The sequence below is a fragment of the Vicia villosa genome, linkage group LG1, assembly GCF_029867415.1.
Source record: "Vicia villosa cultivar HV-30 ecotype Madison, WI linkage group LG1, Vvil1.0, whole genome shotgun sequence".
Lineage (NCBI taxonomy): Eukaryota > Viridiplantae > Streptophyta > Magnoliopsida > Fabales > Fabaceae > Vicia > Vicia villosa.
The window spans coordinates 62,760,968-62,777,429 of NC_081180.1; the positions used below are offsets into that span (position 1 = coordinate 62,760,968).

Sequence of the window (16,462 nt, forward strand, 5' to 3'; positions counted from 1 at the left end):
TTTTTCGAACTATTATTGATTCCATCGACTAATGGTTGTTGTTTTGTTGCGTTTTGACAAATTGGTGAATAACATTGACATGTTTTAAGATTTATGTGAACACTTGTATGAATTCGTATTGGTGAATTATAATTGTATATCATACTTGTTATGTTTGAGATGGTGGCCTTATAATGAGTGATGGTTACGGTTCGAAGAAAAACCAGTGGTAAGTATCGCACTTGTATGTTATATGTTGTTGTATGTCATACATCATGTGTGTCGGTGATATATCTATAGACTTCAATGAAGTGATGAGTCGCTGATATAGAAGGGGGGATCAGTGACGAGTGGGGTTCAAAAGGAAACCATTAGTGAGTGGACGAAATCAGTAACATAACTTTGATGTCTAGGAATGGTACCACATGCATTAGAGTCGAGGTGTTGATCGTATTGCATGCATAATTGCATTGTGAATTGATTGTTGTTGTTGTGAATAATTCATACATTGATGATTATCATGAATGTTGCTACCCTTGCTAACTTTTACAACGTTAACATATTTTGAGCGTATTCTCATCCTTGTTTGTTTTGTTGTGGAGTTTTGTACTCTTTTGGAGTAAAGATAATTAGGTAGAGGAGTATCTGGTTATTGAGATAGAGGATGGCGTAAGGCATCTTCATTTATTTAATATTTCTGTGTTATTTAGTTTCGTTGAAGCTTTGATTTGTAACACTAGGACGGGGATATTTGTTAATTGTTTTGCGTATCCGAGTTTGGGTTATATCACTTTATGAGGTACTTTATTTTATTGAGACAATTAAAGTATAACTAATCTTTGAATTTTACCGTTATTTCTTATTATGTTGTTGTTAGGGGTGTATGTTGAGCACACGTAACACCGATGTTTATAAAATTATCAGTTTATCTTATATGAATAAAGAGTCGGGGTTTTAGGGTGTTACATAGTTGATGTTAGAGTCTTCTTTGTCCATTCATCCTAGGTTGTGAACTAGTTTGGGCCCTTGTATGCGACATGTGTGTGAACACTATTGATATTTGTTTTTATTAACTGCTATTTACTTTTATGTTTACGATTAGTTAAATTTTTTTGATTGGTTGTGCATAAAGAAATGGCTATAGGTAGAAATGATGAAGACATTTTTGATGCTCTGGGAGCAATGGCTAAGGTGATGGCGTAAGCAAACGAGGCCTTTCAGACTCAGTAGAATCAATGGGGAGCGATTGATGAATTTTGTGGGTTGGGAAAGATTCAGAGGAATAACTCGCCTATATTCAAGGGAAGGTACAATCCTGAGGGTGATCAGAGTTGGATTCATGAGATTGAGAAGATCTTCTGAGTTATGGTTTTGACTAACAAGCAAAAAGTGTTGTTTGGGACACATATGTTGTCATAGGAAGCTGAGTATTAGTGGGATAATGCCCGTCAGAAGTTGGAAGTTGCAGGTACTGAGATCACTTGGAGAACTTCAAGAAACCATTTTTGGGGAAGTATTTATCGGCTGATGTTTGTAGTAAGAAAGATATTGAGTTCCTAAAGCTGAAGCAAGAGAGCATGATTGTAGCTGATTATATGGATATGTTTGAGGAACTGTCCAAGTTTATCCCTCACTACAATGGGGTAGGAGCTAAAGGTTTTAAGTGCATAAAGTTCGAGAGTGGCTTGCATCTTGAAATCAAGAAGTTCATTGGTCATCAGGAGATTGGTCAGTTCTCTTTGCTAGTCAACAAATACATAATCTATGATGAGGATAGTCGGGCCAGATCTGCTCACTAATAAAATGTTAGTGAGAAGAAGAACGGGAATCAGAACTATGGTAAACCTAATAGGGCTCCAACTGATAAGGGAAAGCATAAGTTTCAACATAAGGCTATAGGTGGGAAAGAAGCAAGTGGGAGTAGCACTTTTGTTGGTCTTAGATGTTTCAACATAAGTTTCGTGTTGGATCAAGATGCTATTATTTGAAGTTTATGAGTTTATGAATTTCGCTGCATTATTTTAAAGTTGATTTGGTTTTGAATGACCATTGGATTATGAATTCTCCCCATTGATATGTGTTATGTATCTTTATTAATGAGCATGTATGCGTATATGTTTTAAGTTGATAAATGTGACGCCTCAAGCATGTTATTTTGAGATTTTGCACTCTGATTTCCTTTATAAACCGTTGGGTAGATTTGGGTTGTTACACCTGCTGGTGGGAGCATGACGTGGGAGCTGGAGAGTCGGATGAGAAAGTCTTATCTGGAACTGTTTCCCTCAAGTAATTTTCGAGGGCAAAAATTCTTTAAGTGAGAGATAGTTGTAACACTCAAAATTTGAATTAATTATTTTAATTGACTTTTAAATACTTTTATTTATTTATTTATGTGATAAAATGTTTATGTGAATTATTTGTTAAGTGTGGGGTTTATTGAGATTTATTAGATTTTTGTTTAATTAAAATTATAGAAAATGGGGAATTAGGAGTGTTTGGGGAAAGTTGAATTAATGAGAAAAGTAGAGTGAAAAGATGAAATAAGAAAAAGTGAAAGGTAAAGTGTAAAATTTATTAAAATTAATTTTAGATCAAATAAATAGAAAATGTGAAGGGAGATAAAGTAGTCAGCATGTGAAATTGGGAGAAAGAGGCAAGGAAACTTATGAGAGCTCTTGGAAGGGAAGAACATCATAGCCCAAAAACTTAGATTGATATTGGAAAGTTGAGGTAATTGGGGAATTACTCATCTATGGATGTAAATTGCATGAAGGATAGAGAGGGATCCTCGCCATCTTCTTTGTTTCCATTAGGTTTCTACATTGTTGATGTTTTATGTGTTTTGAAGAAAGTTGTGTAAGACCTAATTTCTTGCAGTGATCTAGGTGGAATTCGTGCTCTAATTCTTGTTGAAATTTGGGTATAATGTTTATGTGTAAATCTGAAATTGGATGTTCATATTCATAGGTTTGGTATGATGAATATATTTATAGATTTATGACAAATTGATAAATTAGATGTTTAATTAGTGGATAATCTATGTAATAAACATGATATGAAATATGCATAATGATTTCGAAGCGAATTGGATGATGTTGGGTTGAAATCGAAACTTTCATAGGGCTTCAATGTTGGAATTCACGTTATTGGTTCTGCTGCTCTAAGCGTTCTTACTCCGCAAGGATGAAGCCTCGCGTAGCGATACGTTCAGTGAGAGTTTTATTTTGGTTTTTTACTCACGCTTAGCAAGATACGGGTGCGTTTAAAGAGAGCTAGCCCAATGAGCTATAGGTCTCCAAGCGAGGGCGACAACGCATAGTTGGTTGTTTCTACTCAATTTTCGAGTTGTTTCCAATTGCAATGACCATTGGTTGCTGTTTTGTTGCATTTTGACGAATTGGTGAATAACATTGACATGTTTTAAGAGTTAAGTGAATACTTGTATGAATTCTTATTGGTGAATTATAATTGTATATCATACTTGTTACGGTTCGAAGAGGAACCAGTGGTGAGTATTAATGCACCCGCATGTTGTTGTTGTATGTCATGCATCATGTGTATCATATCAGTGATATATGTATAGACTTTGGTTCAGTGATGAGTCACTGATTCAGAAGGGAGATCAATGACAAGTGGGTTCGAAGGGGAAGAACCATTGATGAAATCAGTAATATAACTCTGATGTCCAGGATTGATACCACATGCATTAGAGTCGAGGTGTTGATCACATTGCACACACAACTGGATTGTGAATTGATTGTTGTTACTCATTGAAGCTTTGATCTATAACATTAGGACAAGAAAATGTGTTATTTGTTTTTTGTATCCAAGTCTGGGTTATATCACTTTATGAAGTACTTTATTTTATTGAGACAATTAAAGTAAGGGTAAAATATTTGAATTTCGCTGCTATTTTTTACTATGTTGTTGTTGAGAATATAAGTTGAGCATATGTAACACCGATGTTTGCAAAATTATCAGTTTATCTTTTATAAATTAAGAGTCAGGATTTTAGGGTGTTACAACAGCAATGTGCTCCTGTAGATCACTCTATCTGTCTAATAACCAATGATGGAGGCTTGAAGTTATGCGACTCTACCGCTCCCATATTTCATCAAAGAGAGGTTGGGGGTCCAATATCTCGGTCCAATAGATACTAAATTTCATTGGTGTGAGAAAACTATGGTGATAAGGAATGAAGAAATTATCAACTACTACTGCAAACTTTTAAAAGTTTCTTCAACCCTCGTACACAACTTTATTCTGCATTTCACGGGAGAGGATCTGAGCTCCTAATTTATCTAACGAATCATTGTTCAGCTAAGCTACCCACAGACATCACGTGGTCCCTATCTTTCCTTGCTACTTTCCAAACATCACAATATTTTGTTGTGGCTACGCCTTTTCCCATCTTCTTTCCGGATACCCCGTGTAAAATGTAACATCTTTCTAAGCCAAACACAAACATATTCATGTAGACCACACACATATATCTTTCTTTTTCTGTCTCTTTAAAGATATTCCACCAAAACCTTTGAGCCTATTGATTCTCTTTGTTTGCAAACTCCAAACATACTGTGCATGTTTCATTTCAAATTCAAAAGATCGTTATAGCAAGACAAATTAAATAAAACAAGAAATACTCCCACATAAAAAGAATTAGAGAATTCATATTAACATTTTATTGTTTATCATAAAGTTACAATTATTCAGTAGAATATGATAATGAATATTACGCAGAATATAATGCATTTTCCCAATTCCTAATGTATTAACCCAAGAGGCTAGGGAAGTACAAACCTAAATTTCCTCAACATGCTTCTTTTAAGTAAAAAAAGAAAATCTAGTATATAGATAAAACTAATATTAGCATTACCATCAAAATAAGAACAACTCAATTTTCAATTAGTATCATTCATGACCGGGAAACCGATCCCACCAGTTTCTCGATGCTATGAACCAATTCAGGTGACAGTTTCTTAACCGGTTTCCTTTCCTTCTTCTCGGGTCGAAAATCAAATCCTAAAGCCTCCGAAACCTCTTCGGAGCTCCACCCAGATTTCCGAAGTGAATCCGAAAACCGATCCACTTTCAACAAAAGAGCATCCAACACCGCTTGATTATCCAACATAACCATATCACCTTCAAAAAAACCCGAACCCGAAGCTTCCACCATTTCGGTTATATCCGGTTCGCTCCACCCACCTTTTCTCAAAACCGACCCGATCTCTTCAACGTAACTCTCAACCCATTTCGGTACCTCCGACTTTCTAATATCGAAAAACCGCTCCGGTGACGACTCTGCACGCGATGACGAGCTTCTCCTCCGTCGATCAACCGCGGCGTCACTCCAGAACTCTACCCATCTCGGTGTCCTCCCTCCGGAGTCGAGACTCCTCCGCGTCAAATTCACTTCAGAACAAACTGCGCTAACGCTCTTCTCTGTAACAGATCTCTGTTTCTTGAGAATCACAACTTCGGAGCCCCGATTCGGTGATTCGCGCTGGAAGAAATCCGATAAGTCGATCCCGCAACAGAAGATTCGATTCTCGTCGACGTAAAAGACAGGGTTTCCGGCGAGAGAGGGGTTACAAGGAATGTAGCAATGGTTAAAGATAGGAATCAACAACGGCGCTTTCTTCAAAGCGTTTCTTGCAACCCGCAAAGCTTTTTCGGGTTCCGACGGTTTCGGACCCCAACACCGGGCCCACATCGTGTTCCTCGCGATTTGAAATGAAATAGCCGCCATAGGAAGATCCAGGGAGCCTCTAAGATGGAACCGTGTCCCGGTAGCGCGCCAGTCAGGGAATCCAGCTCCGACGGGTAAACCGGCGGTGAGAACAGCTCTCAGGTCTGGAGGGAAAACAAAACCGAACTCAGCTTCAATCCGTGCGAACTCGGCGTCGGAGAGACCCTGTTGAACGTGAATCCCTGAGTCCCGGAGATTCGTTATGATCTTATCGGCGAGAGGTGAGAACGAGAGAAGACCGTTACGTACGGTGGTGGTAGCGGCGATAGATGCGGCTCTGGCGGAGAGACGTTTTAGACCGGCTAAGTGAGCCCGGGCCGGGTTCAGACCGGTCATTCTACGGTCCACATCGACCATTTAAAAAAATTGTATTGTATGTGTGAATACTGAATAGCTAGTAGTGTGTCTTTGTTGCGTTTTTTTCTACGATGGAAGAAGTTAAGATACTTTGCAGAGAAAGTTTGTTATTTATAGTAGTGTGCTAAAAATGGAGGCCATGTTTTGGATCTTTGTAATAAGAGTTTTGTATGTTTCCCATGTTACCCTTGTTAGTTTAGTCAACCCACTCTTTCAAATTTGATACTACTAGTAGTACAAATATTAATGTATTTTTATGATGATGATGATGATAGATGAAAATTTGAACAACGGCTCAATTTTTGAAGGGGTCCCGTATAAAATGGGACACTTTTTTTAATCAAAAATCATAAACTCAATTATGATATTCGTTATTAGAAAGTTTATTAGTACTATCTACTTTAAAGTGTAAACTACTTTATAGGCTATAACAAAGGAAAAAGGCTAACTTATCATATGATGCAATGAGTATTTGCATCTGTTAATTAATTCATTGAACTTTTTGATCAATTTCATTAATTTTATGGATGTTGGGTTAATTTTTGTCTCTTGATTATTAGCAATGTATGACATGCATGTGGCCCGTAAGTAATCATGCATTTGTTTGGTAGGGATTATTAAAAGTTTGGTTAAGCATACAAATACACAATCATAATGCAACATTGTTATTGTACTAATGTTAGCTAGACCTCTAATTTATTATAATTATTTGATTTTAATTCTTGGTCGAGATATTTTCTTTTAGGTATTTTTCTTGTTTGATGTTTTGGATTGGATGTTTGATTGGATTTAGGGGAATGTTCTTTTCTCCCTTAGATGGGTCGCACATTTTTGGAAAGTCGTATGTGTTTGTAAATTCATCTTCGTACGCAGTCTAAATTACACAAATCTTTTGCTTTCTAAAATCCACCTCGAAATACCAATCGTTAGTTGGTCTAGTGGTGATTGGCGTTAGATTTGATAGGGAGAACCACGGTTCGATATCCAGAGAAGCATCTTTATAAGTTATTTGGATGCATTTCAGATATGTATCTCTAAAATATCTTATGTATTCAATTAATTCAATTTTAATTTAATAAATTTGATATTTTTTGAAGCACACATATTTTAGGTCATTTTAGGCCTTGAATTCAAAGAAAAACGCATACATTAATTTATTCAAACATAGTACTCAATTATGGAGAAAAAAACACAGTACTTAATTATGATAAAAGTCATACAATAAATTATTCTAAAAATATTGAAAAAATACAAATAAACATAAACTATTGGGTCTGCCTAACCCCCCGTCTTCTCCTCCATCTATATTGCAAGGCATTTCGTGCCTTAACAATCATGTCTTCCGTGAGGGCCAACTAGGGACTGTCATCATCAAAGAGTCTTGCCTCTACGTCTGATCTCCTCATCTCCACAATACGCTGACAGATTGCACCTATCCTTAAGTACCTCCTGATTAGCTGACCTAGGTGGTCTTCCAAGAGCGTTTGATGTCATGATGTAATGTGACACCAAACAAATGTCAACGCATGTCTGTGTATGCTACCTATTTTGGTTCAACTACTATCTAATGTACTCTAAACAAGTAATGTACCTTAAACAACTAACTACAAATCAAAACATGAAAAAAATAGAATTTTGAAAAACATATCAAATCAAATTGATGAGAAGTGGAAGCATGAATGTATGAGATGATGGAAAGGAGGAGAAAAAGCTCCAATGGTAGAAGCTTGAATGAATGGATGAAAAGCTTGAATGTGTGAAAGCTCAAATGCTAGAATATATTTTTAACTCTGATTTTATTCTACTTATTCATTATGTTGCTCAATATTTTCAAAAAAATTTAAACATTTAATTTTACAAAAGAAGTTTTAATTTGACATCGTTTTACAATACAACACAATTCTTCATTCCTCTAGTGTGTTGATTCACTTGCCCGACATATAGTAGGTTTTTTGGAGAATAGGTACAAGTCTTAAGATACATCTCAATCATCACCGTGTTTGGGAGGGGCGGAAACGTCAAGGCAATTAAAGTCGAATATGTGATGGTAAACGCCCCTCTTTGTACAACTTCATCATTATCAAGCTGACTTTCAACACCCTTGAAGCGGTGTTATCTACTTTTTATTTAACCATGAAATACACACTACTACAAATAATGCATTTCATGATAAAGCTTTTACCTCACACAATAAAAAACCGAGGTATAAAGTCAAGGTGCGCCATGTTTTATTTCTTTTTAAAAAAACCACATATTCCCTCGACTTTTAATATAACCGAGGGGAAAAATAATTCAGGACATGCTTCGAATCTCAACTAATGCAGTTTATGTTTTTATTTCTTTATAAGTGAAACCTTTCTTTTTATTTTATTTTTTATTTGTAAGCTAATTGATCCGTCCCTTCGATTTCTGTAACAGTCGAGGGATAAAATAATCAGAGCTTACTATAAAAGCACTCGTTAAATAGGTTTTACCTTAGTCCTAACTTATATGTAGCCGTCTCAAACTCGTACTCATCATTCTTTGAGTTGGATTGCAAGACAGAAAAAATCTTCAATGTTTTATATTTTTCTATCTTAAACAAAACATTTTTCTGACATTGCAATATATCTCACATAATGGTGTTGATGTTATTATTGTATTTTTGGAATAACCTTTATGTTGTCAATCAAAGAAAATAACAATGCTTTCCTTGGTTGACAATATTGAGAAATTTATTCCTAAATATGGCGTAATTCATTCACCATTTTTTCTAAAATCGAGGGGTTTTCTCATTTTATTTTATTTATCTATTAAAAAAAATACTTTTTCCTCAGTTTTTTAACAAAATCGAGGGATTTTGTTACAGAGCTACAACAACAAATCTCTATCCTACATTCATAAAGGAATAACGCTCAAGATATGGTCAAGACATCAATCCACAACAAACTATCTACATCCACCAATATATATCTTGTTCTCTTTCATGTGAAAGCATTTGTCATTAAAACGTTTGTTCAAGATAATGAAATATTGGAACTTAAAGAAGGTTGGAAAAGTTCTCTATGATGGATTGGAACTGCAGAAAAAATATATTTGCTTCAAGTTAAACAAAGAAGGGCGATCAACCTTGAATAACTTATTAGAAGTTGGATACATTCAAGGGATGCAATAAAATCTAGATTAAAGCTAAAATTTGTTGTTCTCCAAGAATAACAACGACGATGATGAATTTGGATTTGTTATAATTAATGTATTTTGATATTTTGTGTAAACACTGTAATGTTTTTAAAAAAAGAAGAAAAAGTTTATTCACCTCGATTTTCAACTAAAATCGAGGGGTAAATACTTTTTACCTCGATTTTCAACTAAAACTGAGGGGTTGATTAAGCATGTTTATTTATGATATTCATTGTCCTTAAACAAATCATTTTTGTCCATTTAACGAGTATCAACGTTCAATAAACTACAATTAGTGACCCGCGGGAAGCATACAAAACTTCCATTATAAAAATATTCTAAATATCAAAAATTGATAATGAAACATCATGAAGCACTTGAAACTATCTACATACACCACTATATATCTTGTTTTCTTTCTTGTGAAAGCATTTGCCATGAAAAGTTATCTATGATGGATTGCAAGAGCAGAAAATTATTTGGGTTTAAGGTTTGTGTTCTTAAATATTTTTTTGAGCAGAAAATCATTTATTTATCTAATCATTTTTTGTTTTATATCATAAACAAATGAAAGCGAGATCCAATATTTTATCTTTATTGACAAATTAATTTTTACTTCAATATTATGTGTAAACAATGTAATATTCTTAGTAAACAATGTAGTTTGTAAATAAATTAATTTATTAATATTTTATGTAAACAATGTAATAATTAAAAAAAAATCTATCTTACCCCTCGATTTTATTTATCAACCGAGAGGTGTGATGCGCTAATTTTGAAAATCATAAAAATGTCTATTCTGGGGTTCGAATCCATGTGCAGATAACTTTACCCTTGGTGTTTTAAAAATTAAGGGGTAAAATAGAAGATTTTCATGAAGCTCTTCATTACCTCACTTCTGTAGCCGAGGTTAAATGCATTTCGCATTCAAGGTAAAATTTGTTTTTTGTAGTAATGATACCCTTGAATAATGGATGGGTAAGCATGGTGAAATGAGATCAAGAGGAGGCTATGAGATGTTATTGAGATATTTTGAAGATCAAGAAGTGAAAGGGAGGGTTACACCTTTGGTCAAATCCCATGGTGTTAATTTTGTGGATATATATATCCAAGAGTTATTTACTTAAAGGACGTGTTTGTACAAACAGGAGATTTGAAGAAAATGAAAATAGGTTCAAAGAGCTCCCATACCACCTATATAGAAACCTCTTTGATGGAGAACAGGGAAGGCGTCATCATACCACTACTCTGTAGGAATATGCATTTATTCACATGGGCATCCTCTTACAACCTCGAAATAGACACAAATACAGTGTGTCATCACTTCACCATCAAGCTCGGGTTTAAATTGGTTGGTTAGAGGAATTTAAAAGAGGGTGAAGAGAAATGGACAACAATCTATAAAGAGGTAAATAAATTTAAATATGTTAAATTCATACACGAAATCAAGTATCCTACTTGGTTGGCAAAATTGGTGATGGTTAAGAAGCCGTGTGGAAAATGACAGATGTGTGTCGACTTCACCGACCTTAATCAAGCATGCCTTAAATACCCATACCCGATGCCAAATGATAAGCTAATTGATGGAGCCGCTGGTTATCGAACACATTGTTTCATGGATGCATTGTAACACCCTTCTAATACCCCACATAAATATTAAACAATAATCAGAGTAAACATGAAAAAGGGCATTACAACTTCCATATAATTAAACAATACTCATGTCATGCCATAAAAGAGAACGTCAAAACAAACTTATTCAGATCATCATGTTAACACAGCGGAATTATATTTAACATCTGAATAATAAAACAACCAAGTCATAGACTTAAAACACCAACATAAGAAATCCACCCAAATAAAAAGAGTTTAACAAGTAACTCTAACAACGTTCCCAGTGTTACACGACCAGAGCATGACACAGACCCAACTGACTCTAACGAACTACTTGACGAGCTAATCCTCACCAAGTACGAGAGCTACTCCTCGATCTGAAAAATAACAACAGTAAGGGTGAGTCTCATTCACATTTAACTAATGTTATAAGATATAGATAATAAAATATCAATCACATATCATTCACCCAATTACAGTTACGATCAGATTCAAAACTACAAAATTAGTCACAACCAATACACAATCACAAATATTATAACATTGGACAATCTTCCATTCATGTTATAATAACACAATTAGCCTAATGCAATGCAACTACATGCATGTGGTACCAAAATCTGGGATAACCCATCTCACTGATCCACCTTCGTCAAGGATACGGCGACACCCACTCACTAATTCCACACAATGGGAATTAGCTACCACTGATCCACCATCGTCAAGGATCAGCCACATAATGATTATGAAATGCATGTATCAACCATAACATGCTCATCATCCACATAAACCAACCAAATGTCATAATCATCAACCAATACAGTAATCAATAGCCACACACAGTTATTCTATTCTCAACTAATTAAAATACATATTTTACATCAACAATATATGTATAACAAACACCAATTACAACCACAACTTCATAACAGGTAAAACATTCATTAATGTGCCTGTACGCATAAACCACCACAACTAAATAAAATCGAGTGTTTTTAAAATAATTTCGAATCACGATCTAAAACACTATTTTATTATATAAATTATTTGATTAGCTTTACTATGCTCAAAACGGCACCAAAATTTGATTTACAGTTTAAAAGTTAGGAGCTTTCAAAGTTAAGAAAATTTAGAAAAAGTCACGCAGAACCCGGTTCCTCCCTACGTGGGAACCGGTTCCTGAAATCCTTCAGAAACTCCTCTCTGGTTTTTACTACTAGGAACCGGGTTGTACCTACATGGGAACCGGTTCCTGCTGTACAGCATTCCTTCGCTTCTAGTTTCTGCTACTGGAACTCGGTTCCTCCCACCTGGGAACCGGTTCCTACGCTGCTGTAGCAGAAAAATACCATTCTTTCCAACACCGTATAGACCCGAATCCATACCAATTCGCGACCAAATGTATTATAACACCAAATAGCAACCACAAACACAAATTAACACATTTATAATACATTTCAATCATCCAATTCACACCATACATGATCAATACAACATTATTAATCAATTCTCCCAAAACCTAACATTTCTACAACCTAAGCATAACTCAATTGACATGAACAACATGTTCAATTCTATCCTACTACCTATAACCCCATAATAGAAGATAAATGGAAGAGTCCCTCCTTACCTGAAGGTTGATTCTTCGCTCTTCCTCTGTCGCACTTCTCTGCTTCTCTTCTCTTTTCACGTTCAAGTTTTTTCTCTTCTCCTTGGTTCTATTCTTCTTTTCTCACAATCCCTCTATTTTGTGAAAAAATAAAATAAAACTATTTTAATTAGTAATAGGGCCTACCAATGCACCCCCCTCTTTACTAATCACAACTCGAGCCCAATTGCTTAATTTCTCAATACTTCTCAATAATTCCAAATAATTCCCCATAATTCAATTGAATTAATTTTTAAATTAAATTATGAAAATATGGAGTGTTACAACTCTCGCCCACTAAAAGAGTTTTCGTCCTCGAAAACATACCTTAGGCAAATAACTCTGGATAGGAATCCTTCATCTGACTTTCCAGTTCCCAAGTCACATTCCCACCTGCTGGTCCTCCCTAAACTACTCTGACCAGTGTTATTTCTTTGCCACGCAATTGTTTCAGCTTTCGATCTTCAATTCTCATAGGTAAAGCTTCAACTGTCAGATTATCCTTTACCTGCACATCATCTACTTGGATCACATGAGATGGATCCGCGATGTATTTCCTCAACTGTGATACGTGGAATACATCGTGCAAATTCGCAAGCATTGGTGGCAACGCAATACGGTAAGCCACCTCTCCAATCCTCTCTGTAATCTGATACGGACTAATGAAACGCGGAGTCAACTTCCTCGATTTCAGTGCTCTACCAACACCAGTCGTAGGAGTCACCCTCGAGAACACATGATCTCCTTCTTGAAATTCAAGTGTCCTTCGTCTTTTGTCATGGTAGCTTTTCTGGTGACTCTGAGAAGCCTTCATCTTCTCCTGAATCAATTTAATCTTCTCCGTGGTCTCTTGTACAATTTCTGGTCCAATCATCGTACTCTCACGAGATTCATACCAACACAAAGGTGTTCTACATCTCCTACCATACAAAGCTTCAAATGGAGTCATACCAATGCTCGAATGAAAACTATTGTTGTAGGTAAATTCAATCAATGGCAAATAGCTATCCCATGCACCACCTTTTTCCAATACACAGGCACGTAACAAATCTTCCAATGACTGAATTGTCCTCTCAGTCTAACTATCAGTCTGCGGATGATAAGCAGAACTCAACCTCAATTTAGTACCCAAAGCCTTCTGTAAACCTTCCCAGAATCGAGATGTAAACCTTGGATCTCTATCCGACACGATACTCGAAGGAATACCATGCAGACTTACTATCTTCTCAATATACAATTGAGCTAATCTTTCCATCGGATGATCCATTCTCATCGGTATAGAGTGAGCAGACTTCGTCAACCTGTCCACAATAACCCAAATAGCTTCACAATTCTTCACGGTCCTCGGCAACCCAGAAACAAAATCCATAGATATACTATCCCACTTCCATTCAGGAATAAATAACGGTTGCATAGCTCCATACGGCTTCTGATGCTCAATCTTCGACTTCTAGCAAGTCAAACAAGCATAAACAAATTCAGCTAATTCCTTTTTCATTCCAGGCCACCAAAATAACTTCTTCAAGTCATGATACATTTTGGTAGCATCAGGATGAATACTCAACCCACTACGATGCCCTTCCTCAAGAACACTTCTTCTCAATTCGGCAACATCAGGAACACAAACACGATTGCCAAATCTCATTATACCATTCTCGTCGATTCTGAATTCACCTCCTTTACCTTGGTTAATCAGAGTCAACTTATCAACCAACTCTACATCGGTCTTCTGACCCTCTCGAATTTCCTCGAGAATACTACTAGTCAGCTTCAACATACCCAATTTAACACTGTTAGGAGTTTCTTCGCATAATAAACTCAAATCTCTGAATTGTTCAATTAAGTCGAATTCCTTCACCATCAACATAGACATATGCAAGGACTTCCTACTCAAAGCATCGACAACAATGTTTGCTTTACCCGTATGGTAATTCAGCCCAAAATCACAATCCTTGAGAAATTCTAACCATCTTTTTTGTCTCATATTTAGCTCTTTTTGATCAAAGAGATACTTCAGACTCTTGTGATCACTAAATACTGCAAACCTTGAACTATACAGATAATGCCTCCACAGTTTCAACACAATTACAACCGCTGCCAACTCTAAGTCGTGAGTCGGATAATTCTTCTCATGCACTTTGAGTTTTCTCGACGCATAAGCGACTACCTGTTGATTCTGCATTAGTACACCTCCCAATCCCATCAATGAAGCATCACAATAAACAACAAAAGATTCCGCCGGATTCGGCAAAATCAATATCGACACACTAGTCAACCTCCTCTTTAACTCTTGGAATCCTTCTTCACATTTCGAATCCCAGATGAATGCTTGACCCTTCCTAGTCAACTTAGTTAATGGCAACGCCAACCTTGAAAAGCCTTCAATGAACTTCCTATAGTAACCCGCAAGACCAAGAAAACTACGGATTTCAGAAACTGACTTCGGAGCTTCCCATTGAGACACAACTTCTACCGTTGTTGGATCCACGGCGATACCATTCTTGGAAGTCACATGTCCAAGGAAACTTACTTCACTTAACCAGAAATCACACTTCGACAGTTTAGCATACAGCTTCTTCTCTTTCAGCAATTCCAGTACTACTCTAAGATGATTTGCACGCTCTTCTTCATTCTTAGAATAAATTAAAATATCATATATAAACACCACCACAAACTGGTCGAGATAGGGATGAAAGATCCTATTCATATATTCCATAAAAACACCAGGTGCATTAGTAACTCCAAATGGCATCACAGTATATTCGTAATGACCATACCTCGTTCTAAATGCAGTCTTCTGAATATCATCTATCTTCACCCAAATCTGATGATATCCCGACCTCAAGTCAATCTTACTGAACACGCATGCCCCAACCAATTGATCCATTAGATCATCAATCCTCGGCAACGGATACCGATTCTTGATAGTAACTTTATTCAGTTGTCTATAATCCACACACAGCCTCATTGAGCCTTCTTTCTTTTTTACTAGTAACACCGGTGCACCCCACGGTGAAACACTAGGACGAATAAATTCCTTCTCAAGTAACTCTTCCAATTGACTCTTCAATTCAGCCAATTCCGAAGCCGACATACGATAAGGTGCCATCGACACAGGACTAGTTCCCAGAATTAACTCAATAGCAAATTCCACTTCTCTCTCAGGTGGCAACTCTCTAATATCTTCTGGAAAGACTTCGGGAAAGTCGCACACTACCGGTAATTCACCACTCACCACTTTCTCCTTCACTGCCATAGATGCAATCAACATAAACACGGCAGACCCGTCCTTAACTGCTTCATCTATCTTCCTAGCAGTCATCGCCAAACCTTCTACACTCACATCTTCAGGAAAAATAACCGTCCTCGAGAAACAATTAATATGAACCCGATTGAATTGCAACCAGTTCATTCCCAGAACAACATCGAGTTGTTCCAACGGAAGGCACACTAAATCCATTCCGAATTCTCTACCAAAGATATCAATTGGACAGTTCAAACAAGCAAACGAAGTAGTCACTGAACCCGACGCAGGAGTGTCAATAACCATACTTCCATTTATATTAGATATTTCTAAATTCAACCTTTTAGCACAGTCCATAGAAATAAAAGAATGTGTCGCGCTAGTGTCTATAATCGCAATTAAAGGAGTGCCATGAATAAAACATATACCTTTAATTAACCGATCCTCTGGAGTAGTCTCGGAACCAGATAAGGCGAACACCTTACCACCAGCTTGATTCTTCCTCGGCTTAGGACACTTAGGACTAATATGGCCCTCTTCTCCGCAATTGAAACAAGTTACAGTGTTCCCTTTGCACTCAATAGCAATGTGACCTGCCTTTCCACACTTGTAGCACTTCTTTTCTTCACTTTTGTACTCTTGAATGCGATGTCCAGGTTCTCCATACTTGAAGCACTTAATAGGGGCACTAGAGTCTCCCCCACTAGGCTTC

The 16,462-nt window shown here is 36.4% G+C and overlaps 1 protein-coding gene across 1 annotated transcript; it reads right to left on the bottom strand.

The window, feature by feature from the left end:
- Window positions 1-4,637: 4,637 nt before the first annotated feature.
- LOC131607680 (uncharacterized) lies at window positions 4,638-6,277 on the bottom strand. The gene has a single exon (XM_058879661.1). The coding sequence runs from the start codon at window positions 6,083-6,085 to the stop codon at window positions 4,895-4,897; it is 1,191 nt and encodes a 396-aa protein (XP_058735644.1). The 5' UTR covers window positions 6,086-6,277; the 3' UTR covers window positions 4,638-4,894.
- Window positions 6,278-16,462: the final 10,185 nt, after the last annotated feature.